Source organism: Chelonus insularis, unplaced genomic scaffold (assembly GCF_013357705.1).
Source record: "Chelonus insularis isolate UGA/USDA-ARS -01 unplaced genomic scaffold, ASM1335770v1 contig_88_pilon, whole genome shotgun sequence".
NCBI lineage: Eukaryota > Metazoa > Arthropoda > Insecta > Hymenoptera > Braconidae > Chelonus > Chelonus insularis.
In genome coordinates this window covers 2,754,552-2,776,059 of record NW_023276776.1, presented here as the reverse complement: position 1 = coordinate 2,776,059, position 21,508 = coordinate 2,754,552, and the positions used below count along the sequence as shown (strand labels likewise).

Genomic DNA, 21,508 nt, shown 5'->3' with positions numbered 1-21,508 from the left:
AATATATTCCTTACATCAGATATAACTGAAAAAGATATTTAATGTACGGCCTTGTATTAATTATCTCATTTGATTTTATTCTTATTAAGTATGAAACTTAAACCGAAGTATTTACAGAAGCTATAATTTATTAGTAATATTAGACTTAAATTAATTATGTTGAATAAACCAAACACCGCAATCTGGCAGTTTCATTTCTTAATGCAACTATTTCATATTTAAGTTTCATATTTTCCTGCTCCAAAAAGGCTGCTCTAATTGCAATCTCATCTTCTTTGGCCCTTCTTGCATCTCTAGACCGTTTAGCAGCTTCATTGTTCTTTCTTCTCCTTTCCCAATAAGCAGCATCTTTGTCGTCCATTGTGCTCGTTGGTAAATTAGAATTTTTACTAACTCTTCTCATTTTGATATTAGTACCTTCATTTGTTTTCCTTACAGATTCGAGCATTCGCTTACGGAATTCACTATAAGCTTCCTTAGATGTTGGATCATATATAAATTCTGCTGGACCAACGGTTAAAGCTAGTGGATCTTTGGGGTAGGCTTTGAAAGGCCTTGGTGCTTTCTTCGATGCATCAGAAGCACTGTTGTCGGGTTTTGGACTTACATTTGAAGGTACTGGAGTAGTTGGTGTTAATGAAAATGATGGAATCTGACTTACATTTTCACTAGACGTAGATAAAGATAATGGAGGAAGTGGAGACGGCGTTTGAGATTCGTTCACGGGCAAAATAAGAGGATACCTATAGGCAATATCCGTCGGCGATGAACACAGCTGTGGATAAATTGGCGGGAACTTCTTTGATGGTGATTCTGATTCCGACGGAGGTGTTACCATATACGTTCTTTCTTCGACGGGACTTTTTCTTTCTTCTTCTGATGAAGTTTTAGGCTGATTATTGTTATGAGCTTCATGACTAGTTGGTGATAATGAATGGTTTTCTAATGATACTGGACTTAAACTATATGATCCAATCTGATGATCCTGTAAAGTCTCTTTTTTACAAGAAAGATCCAGAACTGGAAAATCTGCTGATTTTGGAAATGAATCCGATTTCGGAGCTACCGAAAAATCAAGGGCTTCAGCACTTTCCACAGGAAAGCGGGAGTAGACTTCCATTGTGATGAGTGTATTTGAATTGGCTGTAAATGAAAAATAAACACTTGTGAGATAAGAATCAATATTGAAAATATTTTCAATTATTAGCTCATTATACGTAAAACTTGACTCTACGTCATAGAATAAATGATAGACATATCATTAAGTTACAATAGTTAGAATATTATCCAAAAAATAATTATGTACTAAGACCTCAAAACAGTTTTATAATACCGATAAAAGCTAATATTTAATATTATTGGGATAAAAATTTCCTTCTTACCTAATTGTTAATCCAAATTTACAATTTCACTCAATTCCACAACACTACCGATATTTTCTTATTTTTATTCTTCAATAAATTATAATTTATTGTAGACGTATATCTCTTGATATCACCAAATTTTAAAAAAGATTGAAATACATTTCCAATGACTGAAATACTGGCTGAACAACTTGATGCTCACTCTACACTAGGTCAAAATCGTTTAAGATCTGAAGAGGGATGTTCTTCAGTTATATACGCGGCAAGCTTTGTGACCAAATAGTAGGGTAGGAGGGATTTCCTTCGACGACTCACAGAAACTGAATTTAGGGAAAAAAGAACCGTAGAAAAGAGTGGGAGTACACAAACTGACCATTGGATGATAGTGGTAGAGGTGGCACGTGTCGGCTTGAATTTTGGAAATGTTTATACCTGACTCATAATATTTCCAAGTGTATACAGTACTCTACTGACTAATTATTAATTTTTTGATGATTGGTAACATGTATAATATTAACTTAAATTTGGAATTTTTTTTCCACTTGATTGAAATTTTATAGAAAATACTAGAAAATAATTTGCCTTGCTCCTGGGAAATTTTGCTTTCAAATTTTATTACTTTTTTACATTTTTAAGGGTTACAAAGGTACTAGAATTTTTAAACTGAAATTTTTACAAGTTGGAGCAAAAAATTGTAAAAAGAAGAAAGCAAAAATTATAACTGAAAAATACTGTCGTAATTCAGAGACTCTCGTCAAGTTTTGACTTGTTTATAATAAAAGAACCAGACCTTTTCTGCACCTTTTTAATCCCTCAATATTTTTACGACTAGTCAGAGAGTTGGGAAAATTATACAAGCGGAAAACTATGTTAGTTTTTAAAAAAGCATTTGCTTACTCTAAATTATGATGAAAATTTCCATGTTGAAAAACGCGTACCCATAGCCGGGTACACGTAGTGTAGCACATGAAAATTAGGTAGAGGTAGTACGTTGACCTTCACCTTTACTGATGATTTTTGTAAAAATTAATTCATCATCTTGGTAGTACCCCTTTGAGAGACGTAAGTTCTTTGAAATCCAGTTACTTTAATGCACTAAATCCTTTTCATAAATTCTTTACCTAAAACCTAGACGTGTAAGAAGTAGATATGAGCAGCAGGTCATTTGTGCATTAGAGTCACTTCAGTAGCTACAGGAAGACGATCAACTCTGCAGCCCTTGAAGAAAATGAGTCGGAGGGAGGTACTGTTGAAAGTAGCGTACACGTTAACCCTTTTACTGCAGTAACTCTTCTGCAATAATTCAAAAGGTCCTTTGTTTTCGTTCAACCTGAAATTTATGACTTGTGTCAAAGTCCTTTACCTACATCCATACCTTTATGAACATTTCCACCCATTTGTCTGCTAGGCGATTCCAATCACGAATTTGCGTAAAGAGAGTCATAAATTATAGTATGAGTAGAATTTGCGAAACAAATAGGAATAGGAAAGGGTTAAGAAGGACAGTAAAAGGCTTGAGGGTATCCATCAGGTTTCCTGCTGGCATATTTTCTTATTTTAGTAACTCAAGTCTAGTTATGCGATGCAGTACCTCTAGTCCCTTAACCCTTCACCATTCCAATTCTCCGGTCAAACGATGCATGAGAGTAATGAATATAACGCTTGTTACTGTGATGTTTTATTTATTAATCCTTATTTATTGCCTTGGTTCTATTTACTGTTTTGCTAGTTTCAATTATTATTCAAGGAATCCAAGGAAATTAACAAAAAATCGTTTTGCAAGGTCAATGGAAATTCCCAACTTAGCAACATTGCGTGAGAAAATTTCAACACAAGTAATGATATAAATAAAATTGAAAGAAGAAAAATTAGAACCGTTGGAATACGTCTTATTATATATTGTCAACCCAATAATCATGGTAAATTTAGTCTTCCAAAACCAAGGTGCACAAGACCATTGCAATAAAGAAAAATGTATTCTTTTTCTATCCGTTGTCCATTTCAAACATTTCAATACCATCCTATTCACTGAAAGAACCTACTGGCTGTTTCCCATGTATACAAATTTTTGCTCTTTTAGCCATATAACCCAGATTTGAATAGTGCACGACCAACCCGTTATTTTTTTCAATTTTTCTCTCGATGATGATTTGAAGTATTGGAAGAATAAGCTTCTGTGCACGCTTTTTGACCCCATCTAAAGGTCCCCTTTTCTTTTTTTCACAGATATAACGGTCCTAATATACGGTAGATTTGCGATTTTTTCCAAAAATTTCATGCAACTCATAAATGTCTTCATCATCGTAGGAAAATTGTTATACAAGAATAATCAATATTCTATCAAACGAGGTTTGACAAGAAAATCATTTATTTCATGTCATCATCTTTATTTCAGCGTCTAGAAAAAATATTTAAATATTTAATGTTATAAAAATATTCAACGATAAGTTATGATAATATTGATTATTTTAATAAGTATGATAAAATATTAATGCAATTTTGAATATTTCTATAATCTTGAAAATAATTTTATTTTATTCCTCAATCATTGATAATAAGCTAATGATCATATTCAATTTTAGTTGAAACAATATTCCCATTACATTTGATAATGAATAAATTATCATATCGTTTCTAGACTGCATTCGATTTATTCAGTTTCTTATAATGTATTCTATAGGAATGAAAATAGTGTGTACGTGATTTTTGGCGTTACAACAATGTGCCTCAGGCTTTTCAATGCAATCAAATTTTTGAATAACCTGTAATCGTTATCTGTATATGTACTTAACGATGCCAATGATAATTACCGCTTATTTACCTAAAGTGTACTCAAGTATTCGTCATATCAGGTGAATGCTCGAACAAAAGGTAATGATTAAATTATAATGATCTATACTTCATATCACTGTTAAGGATTTCCCTACAAATGTATTTCAAAGTTATCAAGTTCAAGGAGGTGTGTCTTGATAATTTCAAACTGATGAGAAAGTTGAAAGCACATCTCTTGTTATCTCTTAATATCAAATTCAATTCTAAATACTCCATATCTATTTGCTTATTAATTTTGAACTCAAAGAGCTAATAGACGTATGAATTTCTTCAATTAAACAAATGAAACGTGAAAATTACTGCATTATTAGCAATATAATAATAGTAATATAACCTAATGGATTGAAATATTGTTGATATCAAAAGTTTGTAGGAAACGTTATACCTGATAGAACACAAATTTCCAAGAACAAATAACTTTTGATGGATTTATTTTGATGAATAATAAATCTAGAACGAAAGACTTTTATTCGTAACAAATATCATAAATCTAGTTATTACCATAAGGTACACAATTTATAAGTATGTTTCCTTTACTGATGAATGAGTTGAAGTCTCTATTGTTTTGTTCGTACAACTTACATTTGACCGGAGCATATCACTTTAACTCCAATGTCCGACCCTTCTGTCAAGCAACTCATTTACGAAACTAAATTATAACAACAAAAGTAGTGAGGTAATCTTACAGGTAAGGAAGCTATTAGAATCATATCTTGTATACATTTCGTCCTTGTCCGATTGTATGGATTGACAATTTTATGATACTCTTTCCCTTAAACACAAATGAACCTTTGGGTTCCACAAAGATTAATAGATATTTACATAAGTTCATTGTCCTGCTCTAGCAAATTTTTTTACTCAATTGTGGGTATTTCCAAACTAATTTTCTTCTGATAGTATTATTTGACAGAACTTTTTTTTTTTTTTTTTAATGCCAAAAAAGAAAGATGATCTATTCAAGGGAGGTCAAAGAAAGTTGTACATGTTGGTTAGAACTATTAGGATATTTTCATTCTGTCAATGTGGTTGACCATTCAACATTTTTTTTTTTCAAACAGCATCTCAACGGGAAAAATGACGAAAGAGCATCACCTTCTTTTCAGTGATGGACCATCAAAATAGACAGGAAAAAACATTAAGATGTTTAACACAGTAGGATGTAATCCGAAAGTGATTGGTAGATGTCTATGTTGAAGCATTGGTCAGTTTTGAAGTAATTATTTTTCAATTTATCAAGTGTTAGACCACCGACTTAGTTTTGCCAACAGATATTCTGTGGATTTGCATACTTCCGGCCTCTTTCACGCCCATTTCTTTGACGAGAATACTTTTCATTCTTCTTCCCTATTTCATATTTTTTCATTCATATATTTGTCGACTGCGTACTATAATAAATATATGAATTGGTGTGGTCATGAGTCCATTTCTTTCAATGTAAAATCGCAGTCAAGATCTCTTCTTCTCTCTCCTCATCTATCGTTCAAATCTCCAAGGAAATAACGAGAACACTGAAACGTTTTACCTTTCTTCATATTCAATTTTCCTTGTATAACAAAAAAAATAGAAAAAATGTTCATCATGTTTGTAATCCTGTTCGAGTTTCATCTAATCCTACTAATCAAGATGGTTGTTGGACAGGAAATACTTCCTGTTATGTAGTCCTATTTGCATCTGTGGAAAATCTAGGGCAGCAGGCAAATGAAAAATGAAATCGTAGACCTTATTTCGAAGACCTTAAAGGGGAAAACCGCTATTCAGACTTGTCAACAAAAACTTCTGTGGCGCAGAAGATCGACATGGTGTTTGGTTACTAAGCCTTCTGGTAAAGAGTTGTGTCCTGGCAAAGAAGTGCACTTATACGTTTGTTTGAAGAGATACACACTGAACTTGAGAATATTTTCTGGCCTACTAAACATAATATGAGTCTACTTTCGGGTCTTTTGCTTTTTATGGTTTGAGTACATATATTTTTACAGTCGGCTTTCTGTTTTTACTAGAAAAATAGAAAATCATCGAAAGCAATATTTTAATGGAAAAAATATTCATCATAAATTTTTGTCTCAGTATACCTATGTTTTAAAATTGAACCACTATTTGTGCTTGCTAATTATCAATGCAGATTGTAATCTTAAAATATTATTTCGCAAGTATAGTAGTTGAACAACAAGGATTGGATAATTTGAGTGAAGCCCGTAATTGTGAAGTAGCAGGTTTTGTTACGTTGCAACCAAATACAAAACGTTTAAATTGCTGTCCGAGGTCAGTTCAAGGAGGTAGCTCCAGGGCTGTCATAAAAGTGCGGCCTTTGGGTAGATTCTATTTAGTGATGTCGTTTGTAAGACGTGTTTGATAGCTAAAACATTTATACAATGTTCTTATTGTTTAATGGTACCCATATATCATTCATTTATTCTGAAAATATTTTCCTTGTATGTTCCCACATAACAGCCAAACTGTCATAGCACTTGAAGAAGATACCAGAACCATTTCTGATAATGCAGGTACTTGAAAATGTATTCTAAAATTTTTAGTTTGCAAGCAATTTTATGTTTAGGATTAACGAAAACTCGATTATAGTCCTTGGATTAACTTCCTTTTGACTTTGAAAACGGCTTAAATGAGCTAATGACAACAAAAAATTTCTAAAAATACATTTCTATAACATTGGTGCAGGGGATTATGTATATTGCTGTTTGTAAACTTCATAGAAAGTATAAAAAATACGACTTAAATCATGAAACTGGGAAAAAACCAAATTTTCTACTGTTTCCAGGCTTTTAAAATTAAGTATCTAAAGATAGAAAAATTGTTTAAAAATGTAAATTGATTTAATGGATTTAAATAGAATGTTATGGAACCTCAAATATTTATCTGTATCTAACTTACGGTCATTGGATTTAATTGTATTTCTTTTATCGGTTTAAAGTTATTAGATATTTTAATGATATTATTTTTAATTGCTATGGCCTACATATGTCTACGAATTCTCATTAAAAAATTTTAACGACCTATCCAATAATTATTAAGTTCGGCCATCACGCCCATGAATGAGTAGTTAACTTGGTTAAAATTACTTATCGATATGCTATCCGGCCATCAGTTGGTGATGAGATCTGACGTGTGCGCGTACGAAAGAGCTTTGTCATCGTCCACTTCCCCTCTTCTTTATTATCTATGTTGTCCGAGGTTCTCAAATTTTACAGTTATTTAATATTTATCAAACTCATTATTGTCACACCTCCATTTCATAGTTTCAAAATGACTAATATTCATATATTTGTCGCATATAATGAGCTGATTGTATTACATAGTCGTTTTTTTTTCAACAAATATCCTATCTTTTGATCGAAATCTATTGATTTTTTTGTTACAATACCTAGACGATAATAGCAATAAATTTAATAAAAATGACTGATCAATCTTAGCGATGTTATCAAGATAATACGACAGTTTCACATTTGTCAATTCTTCGAAAAAAAAATTTTGAAAGATTAGAAGAATGAAAGATCTTTCAGTTGAGAACCAGAATTTAGAGGAAAATCCAAAGATATTGGTCAGCATGTCATATGGTCAATGGCCAGTGGTCGCGTGGGTGGACCTAAGTGCAGATGTAGACATAGCAGGCCATAGGCAACCCTTCCGCAATGTTCTGAAAACAGGAGGCCCGTGCTCAAAGCCCTTTCTCTATTGTATCTTTAGTGCCACCCGATGGAAAAACGTATTATGCATCGTGATGTGGAAGGACGTGCGCGTGGTCCAACTAACGGTAAAGTACAAGGGTTCAAGTGATCTGTCGCCTAGTTCTAGTCCATCTGTGGCTTCTAAAATATGTGTCAAAGAACCGCTGATTCGCAGCGAATTTGAACAGCGTGACACACATGAATTCATCATCGCACGCTGACATGTCAAATTATCCCTCGATCTAACAGTAAAGTTTTCAATACTGACCTTGAGCCTTTGTGTATTCAAAAAATATTTATCATCGATCATCGATTTTATTGAGTTACTATTTAATTTTTATTAGAATTAAATAACTAATAAATGATTCAACATAAACACATCAATTGTTTTATTGTCCAGGTTTAATGACATGAGGTAGATCATATTTTCCTCGAACGCATTTCAATTTTACTCCAGGCGTATCTTGCAATCTTCCCACTCGAACAAGAACGATGTTATGTTCTTGAAGATTGTGTCCAATACCTAAGGTTTTAATTAATTGAAAATTAAAATAAAAAATAGTTCAGCTTTAAATTAAAAGATAAGAAAACACAATTCGACGTAATCGTCGTATTTTTTGAACTTTGGAACGTACAAATAAATAAAAATAAGTATATTTACCTGGTACATAAGCTACTAATTCTTTTCCGTTAGATAATCTGACAAGAACACATTTTCTATTAGCTGAATTGGGTTTTTTTGGTTTTTTGATCAAAGTTTTTAGAACAACTCCTTTAGCTTGTGGTGCTCTACCTAAAGGATTAGCGTAATATCGTCGTCTCTTTCTGGGTGGTCCTTTTTTATGTAAATAATATAATAAATTGAACGACATATTCCTAAATTGAGTAAAACCTGGAAAATAAAATCATTTTTTTTTAATATTTTATTTTTTCTAGATCTTTTGTAGAAAAATTATTGTCATTAATATGGTAAAAAAAAAAAAATAGTGTAATAACAGAATACATAATTTAATTGATAGCGTTTTAATGACCTCTGTAAACAATACATAAATTTAAATTTGTAATAAAATAAATAGATTACAAATTGTATTTCAATTACATCATTAGGTATCTAGCATTTGAATTTTTTTTCGAAACTATTAATATGTTTCGCAATATTTTCAATGATATTATGCTTGAAGGCATGAATTACTAACGACCCGATAAGACAATTTCAAAAAAATGAATATTCATTAAATAAACGAGATCAAGTATTGTGATAATGTAGATGTTAAATGTGACTAATAGAAATGAAATTATATTTAAAATATTATATGTCAAATTTTGATTTTATTTGTTCGAGAAGAATATAGAAAAGTGAACAAAAGTATTTTGGTGTGTTCACTATGAAGCAATCTTTAGTTTGGTAACGGTACCAAGAATTGGAAAACTCTTTCGCAAATACGCTTACACACCCGTCGAAGAAAGCCCCATTTGGCTGAAGGAGCATGGAATATGACGAGTTTGACATGTAAAGACTGGTGTGTCCAACCCCCTAAAATTTTCTTCCTTCGTTCAGCCTGCTTTCTTTCTGCTGGTGCATTCGTAAGCTTATTAAGTAACATTGTTACGAAGAGAGAGAGGATGACGCACAGTTGGTGGTCACTCAATTCCTTATGCGAAGTCTAGGAAAGTGGACAACTCTTTTGTAAATCTGGCTTTTTTCTTTAGATGAGTTCTTGGGCGGGAACTTGGTGGATTGTACGTGTCTAAGAGATGCAAATCAAAGCTAGAGATTATTTGCTAAATGCATCATATTATTATTCTTAACGATTATTCAATAATTTTATCAAAGAAAAATATTGACCACATTCATTGAAGTCTTAAGACTTTTCTTTGTTATCCTTTTCCTTTTTAATTATAGTGAATAGAACATTATTAGTAGACATTTTTAAAATTTTTCTTCGAGATTGATGATTAAAAGTATTGAAAAGGAAGCTGAATTATTTTTTGGAGCATCCAATACGTCGCGGTAAAGCTGTCATATTCGACACAACGATGACGGACGAGAAAATTCAACTGGACGATACACCATTGTTGTTCATTTAGAGTTTCGTCGATGACCATCGTCCGTCAATACGACAGATGTACAGAATCTCTACCATTATCCAGGACTAGCTAATCCGGCCTAACTTGGACTTAAATAAGGCAAGAGACCAGCACAAACTCTATTATCCACTGCATGAGGGAACTCTTAAAGCCAACCCTTTTCATTTAGATCAATGTGTGAGATTACATTGCGAAAATTTTCACAACGTCACACTTGTATTGCGTCTCTTTTGATGTATTCATGTTTATTTGCCGCTTTCAAATATACCAATGGTCATTTCTGAGAAAAATTATGAGTCTCTTTTTCAATTCGATGATTCTATTACTGACCATTGCATTATTACTCTAAAAAATAAATTCTTTTTAAATCTATATAACGTAAGAAAAAGGAGATTAGAGTCTGTTATATTCTGCAACGAGTGTCTTTTAGAACCAATTTCAGTAAGCTTGGAACGAAATTAATGTTAGTGTGAGAATTTCACAAAAAAATATTCAAAAATAGATGAATAGAAAAGAAATAATACGAAGATCTCAGTTTGCCTGGGATTCTTTTAATGTAGAGTTTTCTTCTGACAACTGGTCAACCGCAAATGGACATGTCACCCCTTCCAATTTTCATCGATTCGGTCATCGGTCGTGAGTATTTTTCTCCACACTACTCCTTTTCAAGCATTCAATCTTTTCTTTGCTTTTACTGTTAACTTGAAACGAAAAATATCTTTCACGAATGTACCATGACTATATAGGATCTAATAAACAATTTATTTACATAAGATTTGAAATACTTTGTATGTAATATTAATAATTGTATAAAATTATAATTATATAAATTATCTTGTAGTTTTACATATCTTTCTTACTTTGGAGCCATTGATTATTTTATTCGTGAAATTTTTATCTTCAAAAAATTCTTCCAAGATCTAATGTCATCCTTTACTTCGATGAATCAATTTCAATTGTTGTGTATGCGATAGATATATAGAAATACGTGTCTAATAACCAGGCATTTAATGAAGATAAATTCAAATAGAAATTAAATTTAGTATAAAATCAGATAAAATAGGTTGTTGTCTGATTAGTTGAATATTAGATGTTATTTTGTAAGTGTTTTATATATTCAGTAACAGCAGTATCAACTTTTTCAAACCCGAGGCTATGATGATTTGAAATAGATTTGTTTCCAGATATGTAATGATAAGCTATCGTGTTACTTATTTAATGAGAGTAAATTTGAATATTTTACCTGAAAATCCATTCTCGACACATGATTTCGTAAGACTCCACGACTTTGCTGAAACATAATTATGGATTGTTATACTCAGTTCAATGACCCAAGAGTGACACGTGACGAGACGATACTTATAATCTATTGTAATACTATTCAAATTCATTGACATTGAAATACTAATTGAATATTTGGAACAGATAAGGGAAAAAAGAGGTTAGTTTTTTAACGATACAATTAAATCAAGTTAATAATGATATTAGAATACCTTGCTCGACACATTTTGTTATATTAGATTTAAATAAATTTATGAATCCTCTTGCAATGATACTCATGCCCAATCAAATTCTAATTTTTCAAATATATTGAAATAAATATAGAATTCACTGATGGTTTACAATTGTGGTAAACAAGTTTTTTTTACCATTGCAATTACATGCGCTCGCAGTGTCACTTTTATGAACTATTCACTCAAATCAACTGATGGTATTTTACCGACAGTAGATAAAATCTATTGTATTTTTTTTTACCAGCAGTATTTGAAATTGTTATAAATTTCAAATGATTTATTTTAAAAAAATGACATGGATTTAAATAATAACTGTTTTTTGTAATGTTGAAAAATTTTATTTGAAAAGTATGATGAACAAATTACATAGAAAACCAAATGAAATTTTTTGTTTTAGTTTGGTCAATTAATGAACATAAAAAAGTGATGAAATCATAAAAATGAAACAAGACATGTTAATATTTGAAAGACATTTCCACAGAAATGTAATGAAATAAATGATCTTCCTGATTTCGATCTTTCACCAATAATTGTAGTGTCCTAAGCCATGGCCGAGACCACCGTATCCGACACGAAGTGGAGCACTGTAGTGAGGTGAGTTATATCCGTGATATCCAGAGTATCCGTGGGAATAAGCTAAAGGTGCTGAGTAAGAATGACTTAGAACTGGAGTAGCAACTCCGTGACCTAAGCTTGAGTAATAAGGAGTACCTACATATCCATGTCCTAATCCTTAAAGAAGATAAAATAAAGTAAATCACTAATCATGAGATGTATAAGATTTTTCTTAACTACAATCTTTGAGATCAGCTATAAGATTGATCCCAAAAATTCTATTACTCAATTGATTTTTACTTTTCAATTAAATTTAAACAATACTATTACCATTATATCCATAACCATGAGCACCAAGATAGGATCCATATCCAAGACCAGCTAGACCTCTTTTTTCTTGTTTTTTAGGCTCCAGAGCTTGGTCCTCACAGAAAATAGGTGAGGCAAGAGCAAAAAGCATGACAATTATCTAGTGTTTAATTAGAAAAAATTAATTAAACTTTGGTAAACAATTTGAATATATTTTCTATCATACTTACCAAAGTATTCATGATGATTATGGAAGAGTTGTGAATAGATGTGTCTACAGAACTGATCGCTACAGTAGAACTGATGCAGAAGTAGTTAAGACACACCCCTTTTATACTAAACTCAAGTCTAGTCCTTTTCTTCAGTTAGCAGGAGACAGATTGAACATATGATGAAATAAGCGTGTGCCATACTGACAGGATCGAGACGACAGCACAAAGTGCACTTACACTTAGATCTAAAAAGTAAAAAGTAATTTTATAAATAGAAAATTTCATATTGACCTGGGCCATGTGCCTTTCTAAATCAATATTTTTTTTAATTCATCAAATCTCATCATAATTACTCTATTCTATTTTATCAATTGAAAAATAACCAAAGTTATTAGATTAAGTAAGACATGTATTGTTCTGTAATATGTTCTCCAAGAAAACGACTTGATATAAAAAATAAATTATTTCATAAAAGTATTTTCTACCTTCAGTATTTATTATACCCAAAACAATGCATAAACCGTCTTAGTATGCATCTTGAATTTCATGTCTCCAAATGTACTTTCACTGTTACAGATATCATAGTTACGTAAACGACATGAATCTATATGTACATATGTATATAATTTATAGTTTATTTTATTTTCTGGTTACATATTGTAATCATGATTTTTTAAGTATTACGCCAGAGATACTTCCTTGGGGGCGACTTATCTCTTATTTTCGAAGTAACAAAACATTTCCTTCAGTCTTGTCAGTCCAGCCAATTACAATAGACAGAAGTCATGTCATGGGAGACTCGTTGGATAAGAACTCCAGGGCTTTATTTACATTAAATAATTTACTAACGGTGGTAAAAAAATATAGAAAACTATTTTTTCTTTCTTAGAATTAGATTATAGAATGTCATACAATTCCATGTAAGCTAAAGTACAAAGATTTCTGTAGCCAGAGGCTACGTGATAAACTTAACAATCACTAGTCCACTATCCATCCACCTGAATTACGATCATGTTTACGTCTGACTTAGTGGCAAAGATCTATGATTGTTTTTACTCACTCCTAACCATAAATACCTTGGAGCATGCTGTAAATAAATGTATTATTGAGAACACTGAATTGAATTTATAAAAAAGGATAAATAATCGAGGATTGATATTTTTATTATTTCTTAGGTAATAAAAATAAATGGTAGATACTTACAGTAAATGAAGCCTTGGAATAAAAACGCTTAAATACTTGAAGTATAATTGGTATAATTAAGATACACATTCGAAGAGTTCTAAGTTCTTGTCCATTTTGCACTGTAAAGGAAACAGGTGTGAAATGTTAAGTGATCTTTCTGGGATATTTTGTATTTTTGTTAGGTAAAGTTCTACTTTATGTGATGAAATTTTTTAAAGACATTTAATTTTTTACTTTCACAATTATTAAGAACACGTAACAAATAGATTTGATATAAAAAACAATAACTCTAATCACAGTATTATTTAATAGCTCTTATCATGTCTTTTTATACAATAGCATTGTTCAAATATCAATATGAATTGATAGACTGAACAATTCATTTTTATTGACTAATAAAGGTATCTCTTGTTTGAATTTTTTTTTTCTTTTAACATTAATCTAGAAATAATCAACAAATTCTTGAGTTATAAAATATATCTTTTATAAATAAATTTGATATCTATTATGCAATTATTGGGAATATTTTTATAACTCATCGCTTTCTAATCAAGGATTAAACTGAAAACTGTGAGAAAATGTCAGTTACAGTACATAACGAACTCATTTATGAAACTTGAGAATAGGAAGTACATCACATGTTATTTGAATAAGCGTAGCATGAAGATTCGATTGTCGAGATATCGAACGAGACAATGTGGTACAAATAAACCGGGATAAATCCATATCACGTTATTAGTGATAAAATTTACTGAAATAATTAATTGAATTTCACTTACTTAATTATGACAATATTATTTAAATAGTCACAATTTCATAATTTTTATACTTCAATATAAAGTTTTGTTAATTGCTGTTAAAATTATAATAGCTTTGAGTTGTTTGGAGGTTAAGTTGAACGTGACATCAACATGATCAAACTTTCAAACATTCGACCCACAGTGCTTTGTTATTGTTCGAGTTTATTACGAATACCTGTTAGAACTAAAAAGAAAAAAATTGACCAAATTCCAGTTGTTCATAAATGGTTAAACGATAAAGAGCTTTTTGGACCACTTTTAGAGAAAAAAGGAAAAAAAAGAAAGACCAAAAAAAATGTTAAAAATACAATTACTTCTGTAAATACAGAAAACAAAGTGAATATTACGAATGATAACAACAAAGATGATAATAATTACGCCTTATCAGAACTATGTTGGGATGGAAAAAAATCGAAAATCAAAAGAATTCAAATTGTCAAATATGCTCATGCAAACCAGTTTTCGACAGAAAAGGAATCAATTTCTTCATTCAACATGTCAGATACGCCGCATTCCAATGATATAACAGTCGATAAAATTGATAATCAAATATCTCCACGTGAGACAAATATTCCAATTTTGGAAAGTGACAGTGTAACTTCATTTATTTCTGAAGAATTAAATGATCAAATGAAAACGTCTAATTTTACATCTGAAATTAATGATACAACAAAAATTCCTACAAATTTGGGAGACAACTCTATTTCTTCAAATTTTCCTCTTATTGATACAACCAAGGAAGATCAAGACCAGTGGAAAGACACAAAAATTATTTCTACACCCATAACAGATCAAAAGAATTTTTTTCTACCTGGTGTCACCAAAATTTTAAATGAAACTGCTTCAGAAGAAACAAAATTAATTCTGGAAAAGTGGAAACAGAAAATGATCTTACAATTGGGTGAAATCGGCTTTGAAAAATATATGAAAGGTATTGTTTGAATATTTATTTAATTCGGTTTAATAATTTACAGCATAGTGAATTTATTATTTTATTTTTTCACGTAGATCAACTAGAGAATAGTAAATTAATGCATTCTTTAATTGCGGATTTTTTGTATAAAAAACCTATTGATATACCTGATCATTTAAATGACACATTTCGCAGTATGAATTTAATTTTGCAAAATGTCGATAATGTCAGATCTCTCGAATCACACGTTATCCACTCAGATCTTCGTTACCGAGGAATCATCGACTGTGTAGCCCACTATCGGTAAGAACAAATTTATCATATGTCGATAATGAGCCAGATTATTTATTGAATTTTTAAACTCCTAGGTGGCGCTATGTATTCGCTAGAAGCGCGTCACTTTGTCAATCATTATTCTATTCTTTTCTCTTCTCACAAATAAACCGGCTCATTAAACCTCTCTGTGGTTGTTATTCTATTTATTACTGACTGTCATCGACTTCTAGTAATATAAATAAATTATATAAAAAAAGATATTCATTGTAGGGGAAATTTATGCCTTATCGATTGGAAAAAGTCCGATAAAATAAAGACGCTGAGTACTACTTACGATTTGCCTCTGCAGCTAAGTGCTTACGTGGGAGCTTTAAATAGTGATCCGAATTATCCATTCAAAGTAATAGATCATGGAAATTTCTTTAGTTGAATAAAACATCAGGTAAAAACGTCTAAATTACAATAAATGAATTTAAAGGAGGAAATCGGTTTTTTCTAGGTAAAAATGGCTGTATTAGCAATTGCTTACTCTGGTGGCCAACCTCCTTCTGTGTTTGAGTTTTCCGAAGAAAAGCTACAGTTCTATTGGAAAGAATGGTTGAAACGACTTGAAAAATATTATTTAATGAAATCCACCCGAAGTTTGTAATTCATCTCCAAGTAATTCTTGCACAAGCATATTGCACTATACCGTTTACCTTGAAAATATTAAATTTCCCGTTAGAACAGCAAATCATTGTTAACATCTGCTTAGCGACACGCCAGAATCTTAAGAGGGAAACTTGCTTCTCAAGTATACCAATTTTCCGTGAAAATTTAGAAAGGTGTTACGCAAACAGTTTTTGACTGTTACATGGCGACTATGTACTTTTACATAAGAAGTGAAAATTTGAGTTTTTGATAATCTTACACATATCAATCAATTTAAAAAACATTAAAAATATAATATAAATTTTTTGAATAAATTAACAATAATTTCATTAATTAAGCTGAAAAAAGTAAATGTAAATAAGAGTATAATGAAGGGAAAAATTTGAAATTTTTCTACATGTTGACTAACATATAGAGTAATTATAACTTTTGATACTCAACCTTCCTGCCTCAGTATACATGAACCACATGAGGTTGTTGTAACCCCTTGCGTTATTTCGAACCTCCATAAACATTCCAACCCTCTGGGTGCCCTTGGGAACAGTAAACTAATAGTGAGACAGCGGATCGTTAAGTACAGTCTTCTACGGTAGTTGCATCTGGTGGAAATCTTCTCTTCAAAGGGAAAATCTCGAGTAAGCACTTGCAGTTCTTTGTCTAAATCGGTAAAGCTTTACTTCTTACGTACTTACTTCCTACAATCTCTGTACTCATAGTTGTTTTTGTCTTTTCAGTACGTTCATTTTGTTGGGACGATATCCTAGCCCGTAGTAACCGGAAAGTTTCAACTACTTCGTGTAGAGATGATATCAGCACCAGCCTTGGGTAAAGGACCTCTTCATTACTGGACGCGGAAATGAGACTATTACTGATAACTACATCTATTGCTCAATGTACGCTGTCAGCACTACGTTAAAGTGCTTTTCAACCTTTCTCATCTGCATAAAAAGTTATTATCGAGATCATATTACAAATTAATTCATTATAAAAATTTTCTTTTTTTTGCTATAAAACTTTATCACTATTTTTCATTTATATTACGATAACAAATGCGTGAAATATCGGCTTGAACTAATTTATTTAAACATTCAATTTATTAATATGATTTTCCAATAATCATAATTAATTGAATCATAAAAATAATGATATTAAAGAATTTACTCATATAAGTGTGAATAAGTATACCGAAAGTTTAGTTTTGTTAGAACTCATTTTAAATCTTTCGCGTTAATCCTCGCTAATCCGTTGATAACTGGGACATATTTCCCACGCATTCCCTTTTACTTTTGCTCTCTAGTTTTGTAGTCATGAAATTCTATTCCGTCTTCTTTTCTTGTACAATTTTATTGCATCAGATTTATGAGAACAATAATTTATACAAGACAAAGATACTTTATCATCAAAAATAGAAATGGAGAAATTTTTATTATCTTTATAAATTCCTTCGCGAACAGAAATTTTATTTCATAAATAAACTTTCAAAAATAAATCTCTATCGAAACATGAAAATTTAAAGTTTCTTGGTCGGAAGAATAAGAAATTAAAAGAGTGATGCAAAACCATCACGCCCGACTTATAAAGTCCTTACGACTTCCTTACGCTATCTTCATTCTTTCTCAGCAAAAGAGCAAAGTTTCTTAAAATATCCATCAATATTTTACCGAGCCGATAACTTTCACGATTTTCTTACAGTAAAGTGCTTTAGTTGGAAAGTATTTCTGATTAGTCTTTTCATATAAAGTTTGAACATTTACCTTCATACTGATCACTAATATATTTTATTGTTTTTTTGTTCATTTGTTTTTTTTTTCAGCCAAAAGGCTTTCGTGCATAAATTATCGACTGGCCACCCCTCTTGATATTAATTGATAATTGCCGAAGCATCGAAGCGTCCAAACTGGCCGATACCCCACAAAGGAACCGTTTATTTGATGCGGCCAAATGGTTCGGTAAAGTGTTCAGCGCACCATATCAAATGATCTACAAATAGCAAGCAAGAGGGACTGAGGATGGAGCAAGATCAAGGTATAGAAACAAGGTATATTGTCTCTTGGAATCAGTGCTTACTACATATAATAACATTGTGGCCATCATTAAAGCCATTATGAAATATAAAAATCTTGTGGGCTTGCCAACACTAAAGCAATTCAAAGACGTAACAGCGAGTATACAGTATGGCAAGCAGAGAAAAAAATGAAAAGGGAAAAAGAGGCACGCCGGATTTCACAGTCATTGACTCGTGAAACAGCCGCGGGGGCGGTCATGTGGGTATTAATATGGGGACGAAGTAGAAATGTTGAACGGGTGGATTATACTGAGAAAGATGTAGCTAAATATGTATATCTGTATGTCTGTTTGGGAACTTTTACAGTATGTATACTCCCAAGCATACTTGGCAGACCTTTACGCTACTACAGAGGGTTGTATTACTGATCTCTTGCGACGAACCATGAGACATCTCCTCGGACAGCAATATAAACCCGTTTACGACTGAGTTTTAATTATTTATTCGTCAGTCTCTCTCTAACTTTATCCACACTGTCGATCAATGCAACGATAAATTATTTCAAGTCGTTGTTCAAGTTAATGTCACTTGCATTCAATTACAATTACGTAAGAGTTATATTTAATTTTATTTTTATTCAAGATATTTTATATTATGTAATAGTAGTAAAAAATATTCAACTCAATTAACAATTTAACAACCGACGACTAAGTCTCAGAGAGCAATTATTCTTTCTTTTCCGCCCTCACAAAATATCCTCGCGTACATACATCCCTCGTTTTTTTCCACGTGGGAAAGTACGTAATGCGATATACGTATGGTGTATATATGCACCAACGGTTCAACGCGAATGTGTATTGTTTCTCGGTGGAGACTCGAAAAAGCACAACGAAACAGAGAAGAGTAGAAAGGATGAAAGTAGTACAGAGAAGATCGAGGGTGGTAGAATTCCATTTGAGCTTTCCAGTTCAAGTCAAGTCGAGAAGCGATTTTGGTTGTGGTTCAGGAGAGTATAAGAGTAGAACAGAATAATAAAAGGGGATATATACTTGGAGGAATAGAAAGGAATCGACGTACGCACGACGTCGACGCAGCGAGAAAAGGAAGGAGTGACGCAAAGCTTCTCGGTTAAATGAGGCTAACTCGAACTGGAGCTACAGCCGCTGGGCGCGGCCCGGAGCAAAATCGATTTTGGAAAGACGAAGAGGGGATGAAGATGCTAAGGGGAGATGTGCCAGAGAATCTTGGCCTCCCGACGGAGAGGGATGTGATACGGATTACGAGTCGACCTCCCTGCGTACTCTGTATTGGGACCCCACATCCGATCTCTTATCGAGAGGGACCAGCAGCTCTTTCCAACGTTCAGAGGAATGAGGAGAGAAAGTTGCGAATTGAGGGTGATTCAGTCCGTTGAGAGTTGAAGGCTGACACGATAGAATCGAAGAGAAAAGGGTGATCAGGATACTGCCAAATTACCAAACAGAAATTTTCAGTTCACGAAACAATTTTATTTCCTGCTTCCTTGTTAATTAAACTCGATTACTATACTGATTATATCATAATGAGAATCAATATTCAAGTTATTTACTAATTGTTATCGGTACACAATACATGAAGAGTTGTTTTATCAGTAGACAACTGTTCTGTTGTGTGTTGATATAGACAAGTACATCCGTGTATGTATAATTAATTCTATCAGTCGATTTTCAATGTGCAATCAAACGTTTCCAACTTGGAATTGGCAAAATCGATTCAAAGTATTATCTATACAAATTATATTTGGATCTACATGCGTCTATAGGGAAGGTATACAAATAATTCTATTCAATTTATATTCAGTCAATCAATGAATTTATTGCTGGTGTAAAAGTTTGATTTTTAATTTTTTTCATCTAGGTTTTTTTCTCTTAGGAAGATTAAAAATAATCTCTGGATATCAAACTTATGAGTTCTAACGTGACAGATTTTTCCACGGCTAAAAGACAGAGTGACGAGAATTTAATTCGAATATCCTAGTCCTGGTATCTTTTGAAGAAAAAAAATTCTGAACAGAAAAGACATTCTATGTGTATATAGTAAGTGTCTTTGTATCCAGAGACGCTTTCCCTCTGTCGCACGTCGTCCATTCACTGTCGTGGTGGCTTTTCCCTCGGGAATGTTTCTGAGAGTCCTAGGGAACCTCCGAAAAACTTATATATCGCACACTGTGCTGTCGCTTTCACTGTATATATACTATCAACCCCTCACTGGATTGGGGAAAATGTCTCAAGTATTACTGAACTCAGGAAAGCGAATTTCACGCTTTCGCTATAATTTATTCGGTAATTAATTTTATAACTTGGATGCTACCAATATGATTTAAAGTGTGGAAAACATCATGTGATACTAAGCTCTCTAATTTAATTAATAATTATGCATTCAGTGTATTTACAAGTTCATAAATTTGACGAAAAGTTTAAAGCTAGTATTTTACACAATTTATTAGTATTTGTCTTCAAAATATAATAACATAAATCTAGATTTGTGATAAAAGTATAATCATTTTATCGTTCTGGTTTTATTTCTGATCTAAAAGCCGATCATGAAAAATTATTGGTCATAAATGTGATGCCCGTAATTCATCCATGATGGAACATATATTTTCGAGTTTATATTCCAACAAAAAATCGTTTCAAATCATTTGTTAATTAGGAGTGATGAATTTATTGTGTCGTGTTTAATCGTAATACTTAAAAACTATAAGTAATGTTCATTTAATGTAAAAGAAATCTTTATCTTAATGTAGAGATTTTCTTCACTTTTAAATTACGATATAACTCAAACAGAATTATATTGCTTTGAATTTTTTCTTCATATATATGCCAATGATGTCTCGGAAAATTTAATCTCATTCATTCATAAATCAAAAATATAATATAGTAGAAGATGGTGTAGAATATTCACTAGAATAAATAATTGTTGATAAAAATAAATAGCCCATAATAAAGGTATTATTTGTTTCGAGGGTTTGAAATAAAATTGTTAATATGAACAATTCACTCATCAATGCATCATTCGAAAATTAGTTCCTGTATAGATGGAGTCGTTGATGGAACATGAATAGGCTGGAAGACCAACACAAAAC

At 31.9% G+C, this 21,508-nt stretch overlaps 4 protein-coding genes and 1 long non-coding RNA gene across 5 annotated transcripts; 1 reads left to right on the top strand and 4 right to left on the bottom strand.

The window, feature by feature from the left end:
• Positions 1-56: 56 nt before the first annotated feature.
• On the bottom strand, positions 57-1,646 carry gt (transcription factor giant). Its single transcript, XM_035090815.1, has 2 exons — positions 1,383-1,646; positions 57-1,143 (listed from the first exon to the last, which is right to left on the bottom strand). Exon 2 carries the CDS (start codon positions 1,118-1,120, stop codon positions 155-157), a length of 966 nt encoding a protein of 321 aa, XP_034946706.1. The 5' UTR covers positions 1,121-1,143; positions 1,383-1,646; the 3' UTR covers positions 57-154.
• Positions 1,647-8,189: 6,543 nt separating this feature from the next.
• tko (technical knockout) lies at positions 8,190-11,604 on the bottom strand. Its single transcript, XM_035091077.1, has 4 exons — positions 11,458-11,604; positions 11,208-11,255; positions 8,538-8,768; positions 8,190-8,399 (listed from the first exon to the last, which is right to left on the bottom strand). Exons 1-4 carry the CDS (start codon positions 11,522-11,524, stop codon positions 8,266-8,268), a joined length of 480 nt encoding a protein of 159 aa, XP_034946968.1. The 5' UTR covers positions 11,525-11,604; the 3' UTR covers positions 8,190-8,265.
• A 265-nt stretch (positions 11,605-11,869) lies between these two features.
• On the bottom strand, positions 11,870-12,708 carry LOC118072027 (glycine-rich protein-like). Its single transcript, XM_035091587.1, has 3 exons — positions 12,573-12,708; positions 12,364-12,502; positions 11,870-12,210 (listed from the first exon to the last, which is right to left on the bottom strand). Exons 1-3 carry the CDS (start codon positions 12,582-12,584, stop codon positions 11,999-12,001), a joined length of 363 nt encoding a protein of 120 aa, XP_034947478.1. The 5' UTR covers positions 12,585-12,708; the 3' UTR covers positions 11,870-11,998.
• Positions 12,709-13,244: 536 nt separating this feature from the next.
• On the bottom strand, positions 13,245-14,658 carry LOC118072028 (uncharacterized). The gene is made up of 3 exons (XR_004690970.1): positions 14,519-14,658; positions 13,758-13,858; positions 13,245-13,641 (listed from the first exon to the last, which is right to left on the bottom strand). It is a non-coding gene; the product is annotated as an uncharacterized lncRNA (long non-coding RNA).
• On the top strand, positions 14,435-17,150 carry LOC118072023 (mitochondrial genome maintenance exonuclease 1-like). The gene is made up of 5 exons (XM_035091579.1): positions 14,435-15,470; positions 15,548-15,755; positions 15,999-16,128; positions 16,228-17,044; positions 17,114-17,150. Exons 1-4 carry the CDS (start codon positions 14,651-14,653, stop codon positions 16,375-16,377), a joined length of 1,308 nt encoding a protein of 435 aa, XP_034947470.1. The 5' UTR covers positions 14,435-14,650; the 3' UTR covers positions 16,378-17,044; positions 17,114-17,150.
• Positions 17,151-21,508: the final 4,358 nt, after the last annotated feature.

What these genes read in the sequence shown, in the direction of transcription:
- LOC118072027 (XM_035091587.1), bottom strand. An exon ending in TCATGGTTATGGATATAATG is followed by an intron (nt 12,211 to 12,363) that starts GTAATAGTATTG and finishes ATCTTCTTTAAG; the next exon opens with GATTAGGACATGGATATGTA.
- tko (XM_035091077.1), bottom strand. Translation starts at nt 11,524, where the DNA reads ATGAGTATCATTGCAAGAGGATTCATAAATTTATTTAAATCTAATATA. An exon ending in AACAAAATGTGTCGAGCAAG is followed by an intron (nt 11,256 to 11,457) that starts GTATTCTAATAT and finishes ATTATGTTTCAG; the next exon opens with CAAAGTCGTGGAGTCTTACG. An exon ending in TGTCGAGAATGGATTTTCAG is followed by an intron (nt 8,769 to 11,207) that starts GTAAAATATTCA and finishes TTTATTTTCCAG; the next exon opens with GTTTTACTCAATTTAGGAAT.
- LOC118072023 (XM_035091579.1), top strand. Translation starts at nt 14,651, where the DNA reads ATGATCAAACTTTCAAACATTCGACCCACAGTGCTTTGTTATTGTTCG. An exon ending in GACTGTGTAGCCCACTATCG is followed by an intron (nt 15,756 to 15,998) that starts GTAAGAACAAAT and finishes TATTCATTGTAG; the next exon opens with GGGAAATTTATGCCTTATCG. An exon ending in ATCCGAATTATCCATTCAAA is followed by an intron (nt 16,129 to 16,227) that starts GTAATAGATCAT and finishes GGTTTTTTCTAG; the next exon opens with GTAAAAATGGCTGTATTAGC.
- gt (XM_035090815.1), bottom strand. Translation starts at nt 1,120, where the DNA reads ATGGAAGTCTACTCCCGCTTTCCTGTGGAAAGTGCTGAAGCCCTTGAT.